This window comes from Nannospalax galili, unplaced genomic scaffold (assembly GCF_000622305.1).
Source record: "Nannospalax galili isolate Female #2095 unplaced genomic scaffold, S.galili_v1.0 scaffold794, whole genome shotgun sequence".
NCBI classification, from domain to species: domain Eukaryota; kingdom Metazoa; phylum Chordata; class Mammalia; order Rodentia; family Spalacidae; genus Nannospalax; species Nannospalax galili.
The window spans coordinates 1,509,914-1,531,775 of record NW_008334566.1 but is presented as its reverse complement, the minus strand read 5'-3'; the positions used below and the strand labels follow the sequence as shown (position 1 = coordinate 1,531,775).

The 21,862-nt window shown below is 35.4% G+C and overlaps 1 protein-coding gene across 1 annotated transcript in view; it reads right to left on the bottom strand.

Annotated features, from left to right (window-relative positions):
• Foxp2 (forkhead box P2) overlaps positions 1 to 21,862 on the bottom strand; it is a 648,199-nt gene that overhangs the window by 124,928 nt on the left and 501,409 nt on the right. The window contains exon 6 of the mRNA XM_029561780.1: positions 6,801 to 6,875. Coding sequence (XP_029417640.1) covers positions 6,801 to 6,875 — 75 coding nt within the window. The remainder of the gene's footprint in view (positions 1 to 6,800; positions 6,876 to 21,862) is intronic.

The window sequence follows — 21,862 nt, the reverse complement described above, 5'->3', positions numbered from 1 at the left end:
GAACCCACAAGAACACTTTATTCTTTATCAGTAATGTGAGTTTCTTTGCACAAAATTTATTGTCAATATTTTAAAGAATATCAATTGAAAATATACGATTGTCATTTCATCTTAAAAGTTTTATGCTACATTATATGATTATTGTATAACCAAATTCTAACACCAATAATAATCTGTATGAAGTATATTGACTAAATATTAAAATAGCAGTATATATTTTTCAGGCTTAAATTTTAATATACATGAAGTCACATGTTGCTTAAAATAATCCTGCATACTAAAATTATGTGACAAAGTCTAGTTACTTATAAATACATTTTAGGCAACTATATTGCTAAATGGACTGTGTCAATGATAAAAAAATTCGTGTCATAATTTGTTAATCATATGCATAAAAATTATTTACCTAACGAAAATTAAAACTGTAAAAATTGTAATTTTAATAAGATAAGGAAAAATAAATTGTAAATCGAGCTCAATAAAAATACATGCACATTGTTTTGCGTAATTGATCATTTGGATGTGCATGTATATTTTTTGTGTGTGCACAAGCCATGAAGATTTTCACCAAGATGACTTGTTTTCTGCCACTTTCATTTATTAATATACTAAATTAAGATGACATGAAAGCATATAAGAGAAAGAAATACATATAATATATATAAAATACACATTTATTTAAGTGACATTAAAAAATACAGAAGAGTTAAAGGGAACTATTGAAAGTTAATGCAGATTACCTTTCATATGTGCAGAGATTATAACTAATAGTTTATTATAAAAAATTAAAATATGAAAGGCAAAAATACAGTGTGTACCTAATAGGCACATAAATTCATATTATTGCCACATACATATTCTAGTGTGTGTATCAATTTATTTGATGAAAAATATATTAACAACAACAAAACCCAATAACTAAATAAATAATCCTTTCATCACCCCTGATTTCTGCCTTACTAATGCTTTGGTGAATCATCAAGGGAAGTAAATTATTCATCATAAATTTCAAAGAGAAGCCTCCATTGAAAAAGCTCTGCTACTGGTGCTTCTTGGAGCCAACATCAAGAGGTTCACGGCATCTCAAATGTTGTGATAAAATAGAAGGTGAGAGGAAATCACTCAGAAGGAGGTGTCTAAGAATCAACTGAACTGAGGGACCTGAATCTCTGCCAAGTGACTTGTGTAAAGATTACTAGTATCTTGAATTATACTGGTAAAGAATAAGATTCACCAAGAAATTACATAAGAATATCTGCTAAGCCTTTAAAAAGAGAAACGTTTGCTCTGTTTTAGATGTGTGGAAGTGTTTGCTTCAGAAGTTTCTGGAAGGTTTTTGGTACTGGCATTAAACATGGTCATTATTCTATATATTTAAAACATTACCAAAAGACTGAAATGTGATGAAATATTCTGGTCTTTTTAATGTTTATTTCTTAATGAAGAACAAAAGGATAACCTTTAAAATAGTAAGTAGAAATCCATCAAAAATAAACAAGGAGAAACAATATTTTCAATATTGTTTACTTTTAATGCTTCATAATAAATTTAAATTTATCTTATACTTAAATACTAATGCAAATCAAATCTTGCAATGCAGGTTTAAAAGAAGGATGACCTAGGAAACAAAAATTATTTTGATATATTCCTTGGTTAACTTACTCCAACATGTGAGATAAAACAATGCATTATACTCACAAGTGGAATTCTAAAACTTCATATTACTCTTTTCCACATACCACAGATTAAAGAAGGCGATGTTAGGAATAATCTGTCATTGTCACCTGTAGTTCTTAACATGACAATATCTTCATGGACTGTTGCTGGATATAAAGAATTGAGAGGAAGATAATTTTCCCATTTTTCAAAAGCATGATTACTCCCAACTTCCAGGAGAATTTCGTATAGGTCTGTTGAAACGAGGGTCCATCTCTTCCAATCAGTTACCTTTCACTTGAAAATTAGGAGTTGGCTAGCACTGATTTTTGTGTGTGAAAAGTCATTCTTCAACTTAAAGAATATAAAGTCTTTCCTCTCACTGGCAAGCAATATTCATTTAGTTATCATGTAGAGTAAAATGCCAACAACTCTTGAAGAGCCAATGCTAAATAAATAATTCAGTTAGTTTCTAAATTAATTGTGTCTTTCATCAGAGCCAGAGTATATTGTTGCTACTAGAGTCTACATCTATTGCGCACTTACTGTGTGAGTCATCAGGCTGAGAACTTTTCAGGATTATCATATTTAATCCTCACTGCCACCCTATGAAGTAAATACTTTGGTTGGTTTAATCTTACAAATTGAGAGCACGAAGCTAAGAAAGGCTAAGTAATTTGCCCAATATTCGTTCGATCTAGCAACTCTAGAACCCATGGAATGGATTATTTGACCTTGAAAAAAGATTTTATTTAAACCTGAAAATAAAGATTCTGAAAAATCATAATAATCTCTATCAAAATGAAGCATTAGGAGGCAATCAAAATGGAGTAAAGGTCTGTAGGGGAAAGATCAAATTTGGTCCACATAACAATATGAATGGGAAATAACCCAGCTGGGCTACTGCCAGCCAAGATCATTTTTAGTTATAAACCCAACATAATTTGTTCATTGAAAGATCAATCTGACCCACTGCTATAGGCTTTAAAAACAAAATCCAAAAGATGAGATCTTGTGCATTTCAATATAATTGCCTTACCAGTTAGAGCTAACAGGCAGAGCCTTGTGTAAAACAGTTCCCATTGAGGTGTAAAAACCTGTAGGCTAGACTAACAATAAGATCATATGTAGGTAGGTGTTAATGAGGTCATTTGGGCAGATGAGGTTTCAACAAGGTATCATTATGGACTAGTGAACTTGGGGTACGTTCTTATCATAGGGAAGTGAAAGATGGAAATTAAATATCTTGATGGCAAAGAACTGAATAGCGGATAAGGATAGCAGGAATATATGTGGAAAAGAAAAAGCACCTATCCTAATACTAAGGTTTGAAAGAAAATCAAAACATGTTAAGACTATTTTTCTTTTAAATAAGAACTAAAGTAGACATCATTTGAAAAAATTTGAATGAGAGAAACAGGAAAGAGCAATCTTTGACTATGAAGTGCTCTTACTCTCATATTGTTGTTATTTAAAGGCAGAAGATGATAGGTTTTCTGAAAAAAATCAAAGTAATAAAAGATACTCTATTGTTACCCTTAAAATATTAAATATGCAACTCATGGACCCCCCCAAATGCTTAAGAACAGGCAGATACAATTTAAAATTACAATTTTCAGGTAGACATGATCTAAGTTGGTACAATTATTGACCAGTTTTGCAGTGAACTGATGAAAACACATGAATGAAATTTATTGTTTGATACATAAAAAAATAACTACTATTCAACAATGTGGTATTAAAGAGCTGCAATATTCAGGGAGTAGCTAATGCCTGATGGGTACTAATCATAAGCCAGAACATCAGAAACATCCATATGAGATTCATTTGTTTTGCATAATTTGAAGTAATTTTATAAAATTAATATATGGAGTGTGATAGGATAGTTTCAGTGTCTAATATCAAATATGTAATGTTATTGATCTATTTAAAGTAATTTAGGTTTTAATCTATGTTGGAAAATTGTGACTTTCCTGCTTGCAATATATTGTGTTTATCTTCGGCTTTGTTAACATAAGGAATTATTTCAAATCAAGAAGTTGTATAACATAGTAAAAGAATTGTACTTTGTCAATTTGAAATCCATTCCTGAGAAATCTAGCAAATATCACAATTTTTATTTGTAAAAGTTGAACCATGAACATAGTGTGTGATAGATATTAGACTAAACATTTGATAAGCATTGCTTAATGGCTCTAAAAGTGTTGAAAACTATTGTAATGATTCACAATTTAATATAAATGCCAATCATATAAGTGGCAAAGAAATGTGTCAGGCTTTAAATACTCCTCCCTGTCCTTTCTATAAGATTTCCTCTTTTGGCCCACCAATAATTCTACAAATGTTCTAGACTTAGTACCACTGCAAGATATGGATACTTTTAAAACTTAAAAGATACTAAAAGAAAGTCCTGTCCATCAAATAGAAATTATAAGCAGCATGTGTTTTAATATTTTTCTTGATTTCAAATTGCATTATGTAGCCAATTTTAGAGGAAATTTATATCTAAAGTAAGCGATTAAGGGAAATAAGCATCTATTTAATATTTAAGTAATGTTGCCCTTACGCTATAAAGCCAAGAAGCATCAAGTAGTCAAGTCACTCAGTGACCAGTGTGAAGTATAAAGCTTGGCACACTACAGGAATGGTGAACCCTTGGTACTCTACCGAGCTTTTGTCACCCACCAAGCAGCTATCAACAACTTATCTGACACTGCTTCTCTTTGAGTGACACATAGAGCCACACAAAACTTCTATTCATCCAGGCACTCTAGGTAGCCATGAACAGCTTGACATGCCTTAATAGACACTACAGTACTGAGAATAAACTTGGTCTTCAGATTCGGTCTTTCTCTTGAGTAATTCTATGGCACTGGGCATCAAATTTCTTTTTAAAATATTTCATTTAATTTTAATTATGTATATGTTTGAAGGGGATGTGTATGTGAGTTCATGTGCCCTTGGAGGCTAGAAGAAGGCAATGAATTACCTGGAGCTATAGTTATAGAAAGTTATGAGCTACCTGACTTGGGTGCTGGAAAAGAAACTCAGGTCTTCTAGAAGAGCAGTAAGTGCTCTTAATCAATGAGACATTTCTCTAGCCCCAACAATGTGTCAATACATTCTGAAAAAAATGTTATTGAAAATATAAAGATTTGATGTTATAGATTTCTGTTCAGTAGAATAGAGAACATTTAAAATGGTAGAATTCATTTTTAAAAGGAAAAAACACTATTAATATGAAAGCCAGTTCACTCTTCAGTGTAATGAAAACAAGTTTTTGGAATTCTTTTAAGAAAATTGTTAGCAAGGGCTGAAGAGATTGCCCAGCAGTTGAGAGAACTGCCTACTCTTATAGAGGACCCAGGTTCAATTCTGAGAATATACATGGCAGATAACAACTGTCTGTAATTTTGGTTCCAGGTGATTTCACAGTCTTCTGACCTCTGTGAGCATTGCATGGCACAGGAACGCTCACACATATGCAAGCAATACACTCATACACATTAAATAAAAATTAAAAATAAAATATTAAAGAAAAAATTGTTACCAATATAAAATACTGTCTCATTATGATTGCAGAATTTTTTCCTACAATTTTTATCATATCATTCGACTGTTTGTGTGTGTGTGTGTGTGTGTGTGTGTGCACTTGCATGCATGCCATGGGGTGGAGGCTGGGAACATGCAAGTAGAGGTCAGGGGACATGTTGTGGTAGTCAAGTCTCTCCTTCCACCTTGTGGGTCCCAGTGACAAAACGTAGGTCAGCCTTGGTGGCAGGTTCCTTCTGAGCCATCTGGCTGGTTCTTGATGTGGTGTTTTTTTAAAACAATGTATTTTAGATTAATCTTCTTTGTCAAGTTGAGGGTGCATTTATGTTTGAAATTTACCTTAAATGCATGCCCTTTAAAATATGAAAAAAAAAAACTTAGAAATTCAGAGTATTTCACTCTGTCACTTAAATTTAGCCAGACTAGTTCAATAAAAGTTACAGCCATTTTAATTTTTTTTAATTTTTTTTCACCAGATATTATAACAATGGAAACTCAAGAGGGCCAAACATTTTATGATTAAAATGAAGAACCCAACCTAGATGATCTAGATCATTTTAGATCACCATAACATTCCAAGTACAAAATTATTACCAATCCTTTGCATTCATTATTCTTATACTATGATATTGCTAGTTCTACTTATTGGTTTGCTTAGTACAGTAGTGAACATTTCTAAAACATCTTTTCATAAATAATAATTTATAATAACTGGAAATTATTTTTATAAAAATATTTTTAAATACGTATGCTATGAAGCCAGGCATTTCTTCTTCATTGGAAAGGAAAAATGCTGATTCTTTGTTTTTAAAGTCTTTATTCTATTTATTTCTAAAAATTATAATTTAGAGGTAGTGTATGTGAAATAGTAAAAGTAAATGTTGAGCAACTAAATTGAGGAATACTCTGATTTACTGTGACCAAATTAACCTATGAATTCATAAGTAACCAAGTAAAAATTCTATGTACTAAAGTATGTCATGTTACATATTTAAAGAATTCTGAAGAATGCAGGTAAAATCTATACTAATCAGAAAAAAAACATTGAAAATTCTTGAATGGACACTTCAGTATTACTGTTCATTCTCAAGGCTAACACGTATGTAAATTGGACCACGAAAACAATCTTCATTGAATTTTAAAGTTCAAGAGACAGAGGCAAGTTTTTCTCTCCCCCCATCCCATTTTTATATGCAAACTTGAAGAACAGGGAACAGAAATTTCTTACTAAAATATACGTTCAATCAATACATAGCCTGTATGCACTTATTTTCTGCATATCAGCACTCTCATCAAATTATTCTTAAAATTTCAAGAAAACTGTGTTGGTAAAGCAAACTTTATACAATTAAGGTGAACTTTCATGCCAGCAACTTAAAGATACTATGAACTGTATATCTGATGAAACAATTGAAGTGAGAACACAAAAGGTAAGACGAAGCCAACTAATTGCATCTATACCTTAGCATTATTCATCCCTTATGATCTCCATCAATGAAAGGGATTGGCTATAGGATATCATAGACAATCTGGAATTGGGCCCATGAGCTTGTGATTAGCAGTTGGATTTCTAGTTGCCCATTGTAACTTACTGCAAATGTGCTGTGAGGATGCCCATCACCAGGAGAGTGGCCACAGACACATAATTTTGTTTCTGGAAGCAATTCCTAGATTAAACAAAGAGAATCAGGAGTTGGCTTTTTTCCTCCTTCAGTCGCATACTTTATGTTAATAATGTGCATTATCAGTTAAATTTTTTTATTGTCTTGGTAGGTCAACCTAGATAAGATTGTTGCATCTTCTTTTCACAGTTGATACTCATATAGATTTTAAAATTATGAATAATATGTCTGATGTGAAGTTGAATATTAGAATCATAAATTAACCAATGACCAATAAGAATACTGATTAAATATTATGATCCTGCCTTAGGAACTTTTCACTTTATAAGTTGGAATTAAGGCCAATATTCATAAGTACTCCCCTAGATTTAAAAGCCATAGTGATTTTAAAGTATAAGATGCTGTTTGTCCTTAATTATCTCAGTTTAATTTGGACAAACTAAAAACTGACTTGTAGTGAACTGCAGTCAGAACCAATGAACATAAATTCTGTCTTGCCATGAAATATGAACAATATCAATAATCTCTTTAGCTAAACTGTCCTGATTATGCCTACTGTATTACTGATATTACCATTTAAGTACATCTAAGACTGTGGAGCTTACATCATAGTATCTATTCAAACCTGTTGCATTTTCCCATTTGCATTGAAAACTACTCTACATACTCAAAAGTATAGTTTGCATTTTTATCTGTAAAAGCAAAGTGATTATTTATTGATAAATGACATGGAATGTCATTTTTTGCCTAAGTAGCATCAGACATTTCAAAGATTTTGTCTGAAGGGCAAAAGGATTACATTGCATTTGAATAGACCATGTGACAACACATCCTTAGACTTCATGTATGATATGAAAGGATGATCCCCATTCATAAGATACACAAGGGAAATTATAACTATACCAGGAAAGAAGAAAAGCAAGTAGGGACGTGGTAAGGGTGTCAGGGAGTATTTGTAGTGGTTTGATGCATGTAAATATTACATCTTATAAATAATTCTTTTCAAATACATCTCTGAAGTTCAGGGGCTCTGTTTAAGAAGCAGATTGTATATTCTTTATCTGACTATATGCCATTTTTCTTCAAGATAAGAGCAACATTAATTCAGACAGAAAAAATGGCTTCCAAACTATTCCCTTCCTTCTCTTTCTTGTGAAGGAGTATGTCACCTGATGCTGGCAGATGAGAACTGGGGGGGATGTTCAAGTTATATTTTACTGTCAGAATCCAACGAACACGTTTTCATCTAAATTATTTTGTCAACAGCCTTGTAGTACCCTTGCTAACCTTATTTGGCACCAGTGCATAATTAGATACACAGGGGTGTGACTCCAATTGAAGGTGTTGGCATTGTAGCACTCTGTGAAAATATTAACTATGAGGTTAACTCCAATTTTCTCTTCTTTAATTAAATGCACATGGTACTAATGAGGTAACCTACTGTTCCTTGATAGCACTAATTAGCTAAGAGGAGAGTACACTCTCACACTGCAATTTAAACCTAAAAATAAGGTTGAAATATGCTAATTGCAGGCAATTTAAAACAGTACAAGTTGAAGAACTAGTCATAATAAGAGAAAGTGACTGCTTTACAGCTAGGCAGCTGTAACTTTGGTTAAAATCAAAACAAGCCACACAATTTTTGGACTACTATTTAACAAGGTCATAAGCATACTTAAAAATGAGAAGCTGCTCCATTTAACAAGAAACCTGACCAACACCACTACCAACAAAATCCTCAGATAGGCACTCTTCATTAGAAAATCAGAAAAAAAGTCTCAGAGGAACTCTAAAGTCACTGTATGTATTTAATACCAAAAATTCAGCTCTATTAATAAGCTGTATCACCTTTTCTTCAAAAGCATCCAAATTATTGAAAATATAATTTGTGCCTCAGCAATGAATGAAACCAACTGAAGATGCTGATGGTTTGTCATCCTGCTCAGGTCAAGAGAAAATGCAGACAAGAAAAAATTCTCAGCCTTTGAGGACCATGCGAAGAGATTTAGGGATGATGTTTAATGATAAAAATGTACAAAATGTTCAGGGGCATGAAAGCTTGTGAGCACCATTTCAGGCATCCAGGTACTTAAGCATCAGTATTCCCCACTCAAAAGGTCTCTTCTTCTACCATTTTGGAAGCCTGGGATGATGGTAATCTGTAGCTTCACTAAGAGAAAATGTTACCTATTCTTAGCTTAAATGACCCAGAAACACAATTTCATTAAATGCAACTGTAACAGAAATGTATTTTCTTTAATAATTCCCTCCAACATATTGCAAACGTGATTGTAAACACTAAACTTGGAGATTCTTATAAGATTCTGAAGGAAACTTCTGAATAATCCCTGCCCCCCCAAATCATATTATGCTTTGATAGGTGCAAAGGATTATTAGACAGGGTCTCCCTTAGTCCTAGCTGGCCTGGAACTTGCTATGTAGAACAGGCTGATTTTTGGTCTTATCTCACAGATTCGCTTGCCTCTGCCTTCTAAATGCTGGGATTAAAGACGTGTGCCACCACGTCCAGCTAGTAAAGGATATTTTAAATCAACTTTTTGAGTTTCTAAAAATCCAATGAAGGTCTTACACTTTTTAACTAGCAACTTTGATCAATCAAAGCACTCATATCAAGGTATTCCTCTTACCACAAAGAGACAGAAAACAAAATAAACTATTATTAAGCTATTTTTATGGACGACAGAGAGAATTGTTTGTGCTTTGGGTTCATAGTGATTTTTCTAACTTTGACACTTTGCAAGCAAATTTATAAAATATAATAGTCAAGTAATCAAAAGTATTATGTAAACAATAACATTATATTATAAAAAAGCAAAATCTGTGAAACGGTTACTTGAATCTTAAGTTGACTGAAGAACAAAACTTAAAAGAAAAACAACCCACTTGAAAGGCAAATTCTTTTAAGAAACTAACTCTCAATGAGTAATTCCTAGAACTAAAAGTGTGTGAAAAGAGTTTTTGTACAACTCTTAGCCCGTCGTTATATCTTGCCAACAGTTTTGAGTAAAGAAACTGCTTTAAAAAACCCATCCACTTTCTTCTCACAACTACCCTAACACTATATGCCACAGAGGAAGACAGAATGTTGGCAAGAGGGTTAATACACTTCTGACCAGTCAGGCTTTAATAGACCCATGAAACTGCAGGTTTATAAAGAAGCCTGGAGATGAATGAAAATAGACAACCACTTAGAGAGCAGTCTCCTGGAGGCAACCTGACACAGTCCAGCAAATCACAGGGAAACCCAATGCGAATGGATGTTTTAAGTGTTTGCATCTGTTTTAAATAAGCACCAACAGTGAACAGTCCAGGACAACATGCTGGAAAGGACATTCAACATTAACTTCAGAAGAAATCTAGTCTTCAGCTAAATATACATCATCATTCAAAAATAAGAATATTGGCTCTGGAGACAGTCTGTTGGGATTCAGACACCGACTCAACACTTACCAGTGCCATGACCTTGACTAAGACATGTAACTTTTCATGGCCTTTCTCTTAGAAGGGGGTAATGAGCAATACTGTCACAAGGTAACTAAATATGTATAATAGTAAAGCACATGGAACAGTGGTAGCATCCACAAACAATATTTTTAGCTCTGTGTGTATATAATAACTATGATCCTACTATACATCAGACACTATTATACATTAGAAAGAGAACAATAACACTGAGGACATTCTATCTGTATTCAAAAATATATCTGCATTCCATCAATAGACTTCATAATGCAAATCAGAATCACTTCCACTTGGATAAAGATACATTCTCTCTTTAGAAACCTGGTACTACAACACAGCAAGAAACCGAGTATGTGGATACATAATGTGTTCAGCTGCAAAATAAAGTGGCTTAAGGAAAAGGAATACATTTCTCAAAGTTCACAGTGGTGTATTCTGTAGAAAATGGGTATGATTATATTGATCTTTCCCCCAAAATGAAAATATTGTAAATAATAATTTGGTTCTCAAAGTTGACTGAAAGGCATACAAATTCTTTAACACGTAAGACTTTCATGTGACATTATGTTTGAGATGAATCTGGAAGACTTACTGTTCTTTGTTTTGTTTTGAATTTTCGTTTGTTTGTTGTTGTTGTTGAGACACGGTCTCCCTATAGCCCTAGCTAACCTAGAACTCTTTATGGAGGCCAGGCTGGCCTGGATATCACAGAGAGAGAGAGAGCCACCTGCCTCTGCCTTCTGAGTACTGGGATTAATGGTGTGCACCATCACTCCTGGATCTATTCTTTATTTTTAAGTTACCAAAGAAATCAAGCAGCATGGAAGTGCTTGACATGATTTTTTAAAAAATTAAACATTAAAATATTAGCAAAAATTCATACACGATTGGGTTTTATCCACTTCAACAATTTGGCTTGTTGGCTTTGTTTTAGGCTATCATCATATCTGTTGGAAACTGTCCAGGGGCACCGTGGCCTTTGAATTATATCAGGACGACACCTGTGAGTTTTGTAAAGTCACACTATTATCTTGTCCCAACTTATCTCTAGAAAACAGACGGAAAATGTGTCTGTGTCTAACAGAGAAGGTGAACAAAAGAACAGTGATGTCTGGAAAACGTCAATTTAAGTCATTCATAAGGTAACTACGTCTGGAAAGTTGGCACATATTTGGGATCAGTCAAGAAAAAGCAGAGACCATGTAACTCACAGAGCCAAATCAAGATGGGCACATACCTGAAGAATTTTCACTCTTCTTTGTGAAGGAGCAGCTAGTCTTGCTTTATTTCCTTCTGTGTCACAGACAGACTTCAAAATCCTTACAATATTGAAGAGAACACGGCACAGCTATTAAAGAGTCATTTATCAGAGAAGTAAAGCCTAAGCAGTTGGAATTATTTAAGAAGCACACTTTTTTTGTTTGCTTGTTTGAGGGCTGCCGTGCATCATACTGTACAGGTTTTCAAATGTTGGCACTCTCTGGAGAAACTTCTTATAATTGCAGATCCAAAGCTGTAGCCCTAGGGATTCATATTTGCAAGATCTGGGGGGTCTAACGACATGCAATTTAGTAAGCATTTTCCTGATGATGGCCTAGAGTTCCTACTATCAATCACACTTTAGAATCATTGCCTGCCCTCCTTAGTATATTTGCTTGATAAGCAAGTTTTCATCCATTTCGTGTATTGTTCGGATAGTGAACAATTTTAGTATTTACTACACTGCAATATGCATTAGCCATGTAGATAGGAAGCGAAAGAAACCTGTCCCACCCCCAGAAGAGGCCAAACTAACTTTGCCTTTAAAATAGGAAATAGCATAGTTAAGTGCCATTTGCAGGAACTCTGAATTTTCTTGTACAGCCTCAATCACTTTGGTTAAGTGGGTAAAATCTAGGATGTCCTTCTCAGAAAAAAATTAAGTTGCATAAAATAAAATTAGAAAGAATAGAAAGGAAATCAATTAATTGAGATTCAGTTTTTAAAAAACTTAAAAAGCATCATTTGTGAAATATTAATGAACATGTTTCCTTAGCATTTGAACAATGATATAGTGGCAGGTTTAAGAAATACTCTAATGTTGAAGTAGTAGCAGATAGAATTGCTTGAGATTTTTGTCAACTGCAGCAAGTGGAAAATGGCTGTGATATAAACTGGTGAGACCCTCACAGATACCACTAACAGTGCTGTGGCTTGTTACCTACATTTATAACATAAGAAAGTGCTAAATTTAGACTGGATATGAATATTAGAATATATTTTTCTACTTAAGTTAAAAAAATTTCATGAATTCAACCAATAGCAGATTAAACTCACCTGCATTAGAAATAGTTTGCAAAAGTAAAAGGAAGAGTATGACCGTATTGAATGAAGGTGTTTTTAAAACTATAATATTTATTTGTTTGTTTACTCTGTGTGTGTGTGTGTGTGTGTGTGTGTGTGTGTGTTCAGTGCATGTGTGCCATGGCACGTGTGTGGCTATCAGAGGACAACTTGAGGGAGTCAGTTCTCCCCTTCCACCATTTGAGTCTTGGAAATGGAACTCAGGTTGTCAGGCTCAGCAACAAGTGCTTTTACCTGCTGAACTATCTTGGCAGCCTAAAGTATTTTTATGCTCTCAAAGGACAAGAAATTTATAAGTTGAAAATGAAGAAATAAAAAGGAGCATCTAAAGGATTTAGGATTGTGCCCAAGAGATATAATTATTTTGGTATGAAAAAATAGAGTAGACTAGAATTTTGGGGACAGTGAAGAAGTCTGTACATGAGATGAAGAGAATTTCTATCCTGTCTAGATGTAAAGAGAAATCACAGTTTTTTTTTTTTTTTTTTTTTTTAAGGAACTCTGTGGAAAGCATGAGGGTATGAGTTTAAACTAAGACTGTTTGGCAACCTAGATGACTAAAGATTCACTAGACAGTTACTTATGGCAATGAGCCAAAACTGTAGCAGTGAAAGAAGGGTACTCAATTTGAGAAGAAGCTAAATTCAGAGGTACAGAAGACTACCTAAGAGATCGAATGAAAAGTAGATGATAAAGAACAGTAAAGGGTGAGCTGTGACATCTCTGGCAAGATAACAGGATACAAGATCGACTTTAAGGACCAGAAGATAATTGTTTCACTTGGAATATTAAACTAGGAGTGACCTTAGGACATCCTGGAAGATGCTTCTTGGAGACCTTTTTTTAAGACAAGGCATATACCGTCTTGGGAAGCACCACCTCATGTACTGGTAATGTTGAAGGGAGTGGTATGTTCTGACAGTAAGGTTATCTGAAGAGACAGTTCTGATCTTGGGTTATTATTCTGGGCCTGTCTGAGCCCTGTCTCTAAGCTAATTCAGTTTACCCTACTGAACTTCCGATTTAATTGAGGTGTGGTAGCTCATGACTGTGATCCCAGCACTGAAAAGGCGGAAGTGTGAGGATTACCATGAGTCCAAGGGCAGCCTGGGCTACATATAAGTTTCAAATTTGCCTGGGTTATGGAGTAGGACACTGTCTCAGTAAAAAATAAAATTAAAAACCAAAATAAAATAAAATTAAAGCTTTTTGTGCAATGATAATGTACAGCCAGAGTTTAGCACCACTGTCACAAAAATTGAAAATGTTTTATATGGAAGAAGAGAAACACAACTAAAGTCAAAGAAGAGAAGTGGAAACAGCAGTCTTGAATGTCAACAGACTCCGGAAGAATTATTGAGCATGAGCTGATGAGATTGTCAATGATAAACTTGACTATGTAACACTGAGGGTGTGGAAGTTGAAATGTAAGCATAGGTGTAGGGAGAGGTAAAGTACAGTGTTCAGAAACCAATACAATAAATGTTTACTAGTGATGGAGGTTAAAGTGTTAGGCAGAGACTCATTGCTGCCTAACACTTTGGCTTTTTACAGCAACAGTCAGTAACTTCCTTGGGAACAGAAGTAAAGAAAGTGAGACTTTGGAAAACAGAGAGTAAATGCTATAACAGTGTCAGAGAGGATGGCCCAGAATAGTGTATGTGTCATAATAGCATCAGTCAATGAATTCAGCTAGAACAGGGGAGGGGACTCCAAGCATCGAGGTGGAAGTGAAGGATGTATGGGAATAATAAAAAAGATTACTGCTTATGCTCAGAATGGGGGTCCTGGAGTCTACCGGCTCAAAATGGTATTAAAGCACAGGCCTGAGCCTGAGGATATGGCTTAGTGCTAAAATGATTACTCTGCAAGCATAGAGACCTGACTTTGGATCACCAGAATCCATGTAAAAAGTCAAACTTGACTGTGAGCATCTATGACCCTAGTGCAAGGGTCAGGGACAAGGAGATTCCCAGAGTTCCTTGTTCTGCCAGCCAATCTGAGATGATGAGCTCAGTGGAAAGATTTTTTTTTTTTTTTTGGAGGGGGTTCTTTGTGAAACAGTGTGTCTCTCTGTAGCCCCAGCAGCCTGGAACCACCAGGCTGACCTGGATCTCACAGAGATCTGCCTGACTCTACCTCCTGAGTTCTGGGATTAAAGGCATGCACCACCATGCCTAGCCAGTGGAGGAATCTTGGTTAAAAAAAAAATGAGAACAATTGAGGAAGATGATCCATAGTTCACCTTTGGCCTCCACAGGTGCTCATACAGGTGAGAGTGCCACTACACACAAACATATACACATGCATGCACTATGCAGACATATGCCATGGTGACGCACACCTTTAATCCAAGCATTTGGGAGGCAGAGGCAGGCAAATTTCTGTGAGTTCAAGGCCAGCCTGGTCTATATAGTGAGTTCCAGGCCAGCTGGGTCTTCAGGGAGACCCTGTCTAAAAAATGACCCCCCTCCGAAAAAAAGAAAGAAAAATTAATAAGGCCAATTTGTGGATAATGCTCTAGAGAAACTGATTCATACAAATTTATGTTATGCCAGGCATGGTGACACATATCTTTAATCCCAGCACTTGGGAGGCAGAGGCCGGTAGTTCTCTCTGAGACTGAAGCCATCCTGATCTACATAGCAAGTTCCAGGTCAATGGTGCCTATAGGGAGACCCTGTCTCAAAACAAAACAAAACAAAACATTATTATTTATTTCTGTTCTTTCTTGGAAATATTTCATTGCAAAGAAAATTGTAGTCCAAAGGATATGGTCTAGCTTCAAACCACTCACTCAATGTTACAAAAGAGAAAATCTGTTGGTTATGCCCATATGGTATCAGCATCAATGATTCTGTACTTCATTAAATGAAAATAGGTCAGATTGGCCTAGGCCAATAAGAATACCTCTCCTAGGAACTTGATTCTTGAGGACTAAACCATTGTACAATGAATGATGCAAGTCGCTGAGTCTGTCTTGCACTCAGGAACTTGTCTAGTAAACATTGCTCTATTGTTCCCTTCCTAGAGAAAATTGTTTGCTTAGCACTTCTTGTACTTTCTGAGCCACCCAACCTATCTCCATTGGATACCAACTACTTTTAAAAGTCTTATGTCACTTTCTGTGACTTGAAACCAAAATACAAACTAACAAGACAATTTAATACTTTTCAGTCCATGAACACATGGCCAAAGAGGATTGAAAATTAATAGCTTTAAAAATTAGTGTTGGAGCTAAATACAACACTAAATACATTTCTATGGAGTAGGGATTAGGATTTTACCCCCATTCCTGATTGCTTGAAAACTTAGGTGATGTAATCATAAACTGCTGTTATGCTTTCAGTTTTATAAATAATTTTTTCCAAGCAATAAAATCTCAACCTAAATTGTTAGATTTTACCTTGTGCAAAGCATAACTAGATATGGAAAAATGACAAAATAAAACACACTAAATACAAAGTACCAACACGGGCCCAGTGTTAATGTTGACTAATAACTAATGTTAATTACTAATAGACATTACTATTTTAAAATCTTACCATAGTTTAAGATTTTACATTCATTCATATTTTCTTGTTAACTGGATTCTAAATTGCAAAGCAGAGAATGCCTTTAAGCAAATCAGTTATATTCATTTATGCATTTATTTATATTTTATGTGTATCTGTGTGAGCATGTGCACATGTATGCTAGCTACAGTAAGAGTGTGGAGGTCAGAAGACAACTTACAGGAGTCAGTTCTTTCCTCATACCATGTAGGTAACCGTGATTTGAATTCAGGTCATCAACTTTTGTGGCAAGAGCCTTAATCCACTGAGCTATTTCACCTGCCAGTAGTCCTTTTTTGTTGTTCTTTCGTGTGTTTGTTTTTGAGAGAGAGTCCAACTAGTCCTTGGCTGGCTTAGAACTCACTATTTAGACTAGGTTGGCCTGGAACTCACAGAGATCCACCTGCCTTGGTTCCCCTATAACCAGCAGCTTTATTTATTTATTTTTTAAAAAGGCTAGGTAAATGTTTAAAAACAAATAAACAACAAGAAACAAAGCTTAGTGTTAGCCAGTATCCTAAGGCGGATACCAGGAGTATTTTGAAGTTTTGAGATTTTTAACATTATTTTATGTTAATCAATTAAATCCACTGACATTCTTACAATAAGACAAATTAATTATAAAGATGTTAAGAGTAAGAAATTGCTGTGGAATTAACAAAGATTACAGAATATAACAGTGTCAATGTCAGATCTTTACCCTGTTTTGAGTCAATCCCCTTCTCACTCACTTCAGAAAGCTGCCATCATAACTGGCACTAATTGGCGCCCTTGTTAGAAATCTCAGCAGAGGAGCCGAGAATAGAAAGGATATGGACACCTCTCTCCCAGAGAGCCAGGCTGTCTCCACAGGTGAGACTGAAATCAAGGAGAGGGCAGGTAACTCAGCTGCTGTCTGGGAGGAGGATGAGACCCACACCTGTTCACAGAGTCCATAGACAATGTGAATCTCTAGGGATGTCAATCAAGCGTGTTTCACGTACCTTAAGTCACTGCAAAAAACAGAAGATGCAACATAGTGCTCCCATAAGAGTGGTTATTATATTCTGAGAGGGAGCTAAGGCAGCAGTCAATAGGCTCTTATGGAAGGAAATAAACCTGCAGAGTATTCGTGGGCTGTTAAAATGTTGCTTATTTCTTCTGTGTGCGATTGTTTTATTAGAGAGTATTTTAGATTCTGAAAAAAAAAAAACCCAAAATGAAACAAATGGGAAGCTGGATTTCTCACAAACATCTGGAGAGCAAAACATAAAGAATTAAAATGTGTAATTGTTGATTAGATAAAATGGGCTCATGTTATGTATACATTGGCATCACACTCATATGGATACCATAAAATGTCATTCATCAAGAAATGAGATACAAAGTTAAGTAGGAAGACCTGTCACCAAACATGTATAGAAAAGTAAGAAAACACTACACAGCTATAAAAACCTATGAGAGTTGTATGTACAGGGTGCGATGAAGAATACACGACAGTATGTATATGGTAGTTTGGAGATAAAAACAACCTTTGGGTCTAGATGATAAGAGATGGATGGGCTGCACAAATGAGGGTGAGGTAAGAGGAGATATTTAAGAACAAAAATAAAAACACCATAAAGGAGGTCAATGTCTTCTGCTGCATTCAGAAAGCCCCAGAGGATAGCAAGTTCTGATCAAAGAATCCCCCTGAAAGTAGGGAGGCAGGGATGACCAGGAAAGAAAAGAAAATAGAAACAGATCTTCAAAATCTCCATATGAAGCTAAGTCCTTTATAATATATATTTATATTCTCATTAAATGCATATGCCATTTATTAAATGTATAGAGCTTTTATCTTTAAGAATAAATAAAGCCTAAACACATCTCTGTATTTGGATATCTATTAGCATAACCTTGAGGATGTAACTTCTATCAATGCAGGAATCCAGAAAATAGTCTTAGAAATTTCTGAAGGAATGAAGCACATTTGTTTCCATGAATTCTGCTCTAACTTTGCATGTCTTTTATTGCTTAACATTCATCTCCAAATTCCTTAAGTGTACTAGTAAATTATGTTATCTTCAAAACCATTCTGGGGCTGCTGAGATGGCTCAGTGGGTAAAGTACTTCCCCACGTATGCCTGACAACCTGAGGTTAGACACTACCCCATCCCCACCCCCACCCCTAGGACTCAGGTACAAAGCCAGATGCAATAGTGGATATCTGCCATCCTGGGACTGCTAAGGTGAGACTGGAGTTGGAGGGAGAAACTGGAAGCTGGTGTACTGACTAGCTTGGAGCACACAGCATGACAGTAGGAACAAGAGAGACCCTGCCTTAAAACAAGGTGGAAGGTGAATACTGACTCCTGAGAGCTGTCCTCTGCCCTTCCACATGTATGAAATGGTGTGTGTGTGTGTGTTTGACTACACTCACATCATACCCACACACATCTATACACTGTATACACACACACATGCACACACATGTCTATATATACACAGATATGCATGCATGTGCCCCCCAAATCAGTTCAGTATCAAATTTCTTTTTGGAAAATTGTCCATTGAGGAGCTAAGTAACAAAATTTTAATTACTTCAGCTGTATTGACATTAGAAATACAAAAATAAGCATAAATTTTGAACAACCTAACAAAAACTTAGGAAACATTAAAAATTTAGTAATTATTTTAATTTCATTTATATGTTTTATTTAAGTACATTAATTGTAAATGGTACTGGGTTTTGTAAGGCCATTTGTGTAAAAGTATACAGCAAAGGGGATCATATATGATTTCAAGAAAACTGTGAAACACTAAGAAAAAGTGGAAAACAGATGATCTCGGCTCAATTTTGCGAGTTGGCAGTAAAGGGAAGCAAAAAAGCATTTGGAATTTGGGGTACATAAAAAGGGGATAATTTGAACTAGATTGAACTGAACATGGTCCCTTCCATTGCTATCCGGGGCATTCAGAACATAATTTTACAGATGATATATTTTTCTTAATGTGATTTTCAGACTACGTCTAATGGAAAAATGCCTGGTTAGGATTCAGAGACATAGTACAGATGTTCAACCACATTTGCATGCAATTACTCCTAAAACCAATGCCAGGGTACAGACGCTATGGAAATGGCTTCTGGGGTGGCTGGCATAACATATTACATCAGAGTCCAATCTCTAAGAAAGAATCAATTCTGAGTATTTAAAATAAAGGTATTCAGTGTAAATCACCCTTGACTCATTCATTGCTCAAGAGTGTATGAACATAGGAAAGGAGACCAAGTATTGGGGGTAGGCATTTGGTATTATTATTATTATTATTACTATTATTAGTTTTGGTCTTTTTGAGACAGGGTCTCCCTGTAGTCGCAGCTGTCCTGGAACTCACTATGTAGACCAGACTGGCCTTAAACTGAGAGATCTGCTGGCCTCTGCCTCCCGAGTTGATATTATTTTAAAGCAAGCAAGCAAGCAAGCCAACAATAAAAACCCTTCTTGCTTGATGCAAGAATTTCACTGTAATAGTAGGATCTCAATGTAAAACTGCCAGAAAACAATATAGGTGAAAATAATTTGTAAAACAAAAGGTTGAGTAAACTATGCAACATGGAAATAGTTTTGGAAATTTTTCTTTAAAAAGCACTTAAAAGTTATATTTGGGACTATTTTCTTCCAGTATATGGGTTATAGTTTCATTTCTGTAATACCACATTGGAAATAACAAAAATTTGCATCTCGAATTAAAAAAAGACAAACTTTTTTTCCTTATCACATCAGCTGCTGGTCTAATGAAGACACTAAGCAACAAACTAGAGGAAACTATTATTCAAAATATTTCTGAAACGTGTTTGTCACCAACTCAATCTGGACCATCGAAGAGCAGGATGCATGGTAGATTCCACTGCTTGCTTATTTGGGGCATTGTGCTTTCATAAAGGCACCAATTCCAGATGCCCTTGGAGACTATGGACTGGAGGAGGCTTTTCCAGTAATCATCTTTTAGTTGTCTTATTCCGTGGAAATATATTTTCAGATTAGGATTTGATTCAGTGGAGGAAGCATGATCACGCCCTTCTACATCTACTATATAACAACACAATGCTCTGTATCATACTATTAACTTTTTCAAATTTAGAAAGTACCAGCATTTCTTTTGCTGCGTGGTTTACACTGTAGGGGAGAGCAACTCAGATCACGGTCACCCCTAGGAATGCATGAAGGGCTTGGAGGATGTGGCAGATCCTCTTCTGATCCCTGCAGGGGAAGCAGCAGCAGCCCTTGGATCAGCTACTTTTCACCTGCTGCTGGTCTCAGTGGCAGCTCCTCTCTTCACCAATAATGGTAAATGACATTCCACTTTAATGAGGAATAGACACTGGGAGATGCACATACAGAAGTTTATCTTGTTGGCATCTTTATAATTTGGTCCCTATCAACCACTTCCCCTTCTTCATTTTGTTGAGAGGTAGTGAAGAAACCTGGAGGAAGAAGCTGATGATTTAAAGGCTAGCAGTCCTTCCAAGAGACTATCCTTTACCATTTGTCACAGAAACTCTCATAATGCCAAGAGACACTCATGGAGGGCCATCAATGCCACTCACTTTTTCTTTCATATTAAAACATTATAGAACATATTTCTGGGTAAACATCTCTCTTCATTGCCAAGTCCCATTGCATCTCAAAGCTGTTGGCAACAGGTCGGGGTGATGGCGCATGCATAACAACAGAATAAAGGGAGTCCTGTCATTCCATTGGTCTCTTCTAACAAAAGTGCTTGCTGATTGAAATACCCTACCCAGGGCAGTTCATGAATCTCTTCGCTCAAGAATTATGACTCAAATGAAAATAACTAGAATCCATAGACTAAAGATGCTCAGGAGAAGGTGCTATTCTCATTTAACAAATGCCTTGTCATCCTTATTTTGGTATTTTTTCCAAAAATGAAAATTTTGAATAGCAGTAAAGAAGCTGTTATGATCAGCAATAAAAGGTTAAAGAACACATGATTTGTATTAGACTGACTTGAATTTACAGCCCTGCTCAAATTTCAGCTACATGACCTTAGATAATGCAATTTAACCTTTCTAAGCCTCCGCGTCTTGTTCTGTGAAATGAAAAAGCACACACAAAAAATATAGCCAGGTAAACACAGTAAGCTCTGAATATGTATTAGCAAACAAAATAAAATCATAAATGCTTCAGGATCACTGTTCCATTAGAGAAAGGAAAAGAATTAAACAATAAAAATACAAAAATACAAAAACCCAAGTGAGAACTGAGAAATGCAAGTTCTACAACTTCGGTAGCTGATTCTTGAGTCCTTATTTTCATTTGGCCTTAGTCATCCACCCACACATAAGGATTCACAGTGCTCATTACTAGTTAACGAGACTAGCATGGGTCTGAGAGAGCCATTTTGGAGTAGGACTGTATGAACCATAGCATTGGGCAAGTAGAAAATCAACATACAGACACACAGATGAACCAACAGGAATTGACTGCTGTATGTTCACAAAACATGGTTCACACATCAACATTAAGTACTACATCATAATCAAAGTAACTAGATTCCAAAGCACAAAGTTGTTAAGATAAAGGCAACGTGACTTCTCCAAAGAATATATTTCTTGAGCTTAGATTCATAAACACAGAAGACTAGGATGAATTCTGACTTAGATACAAA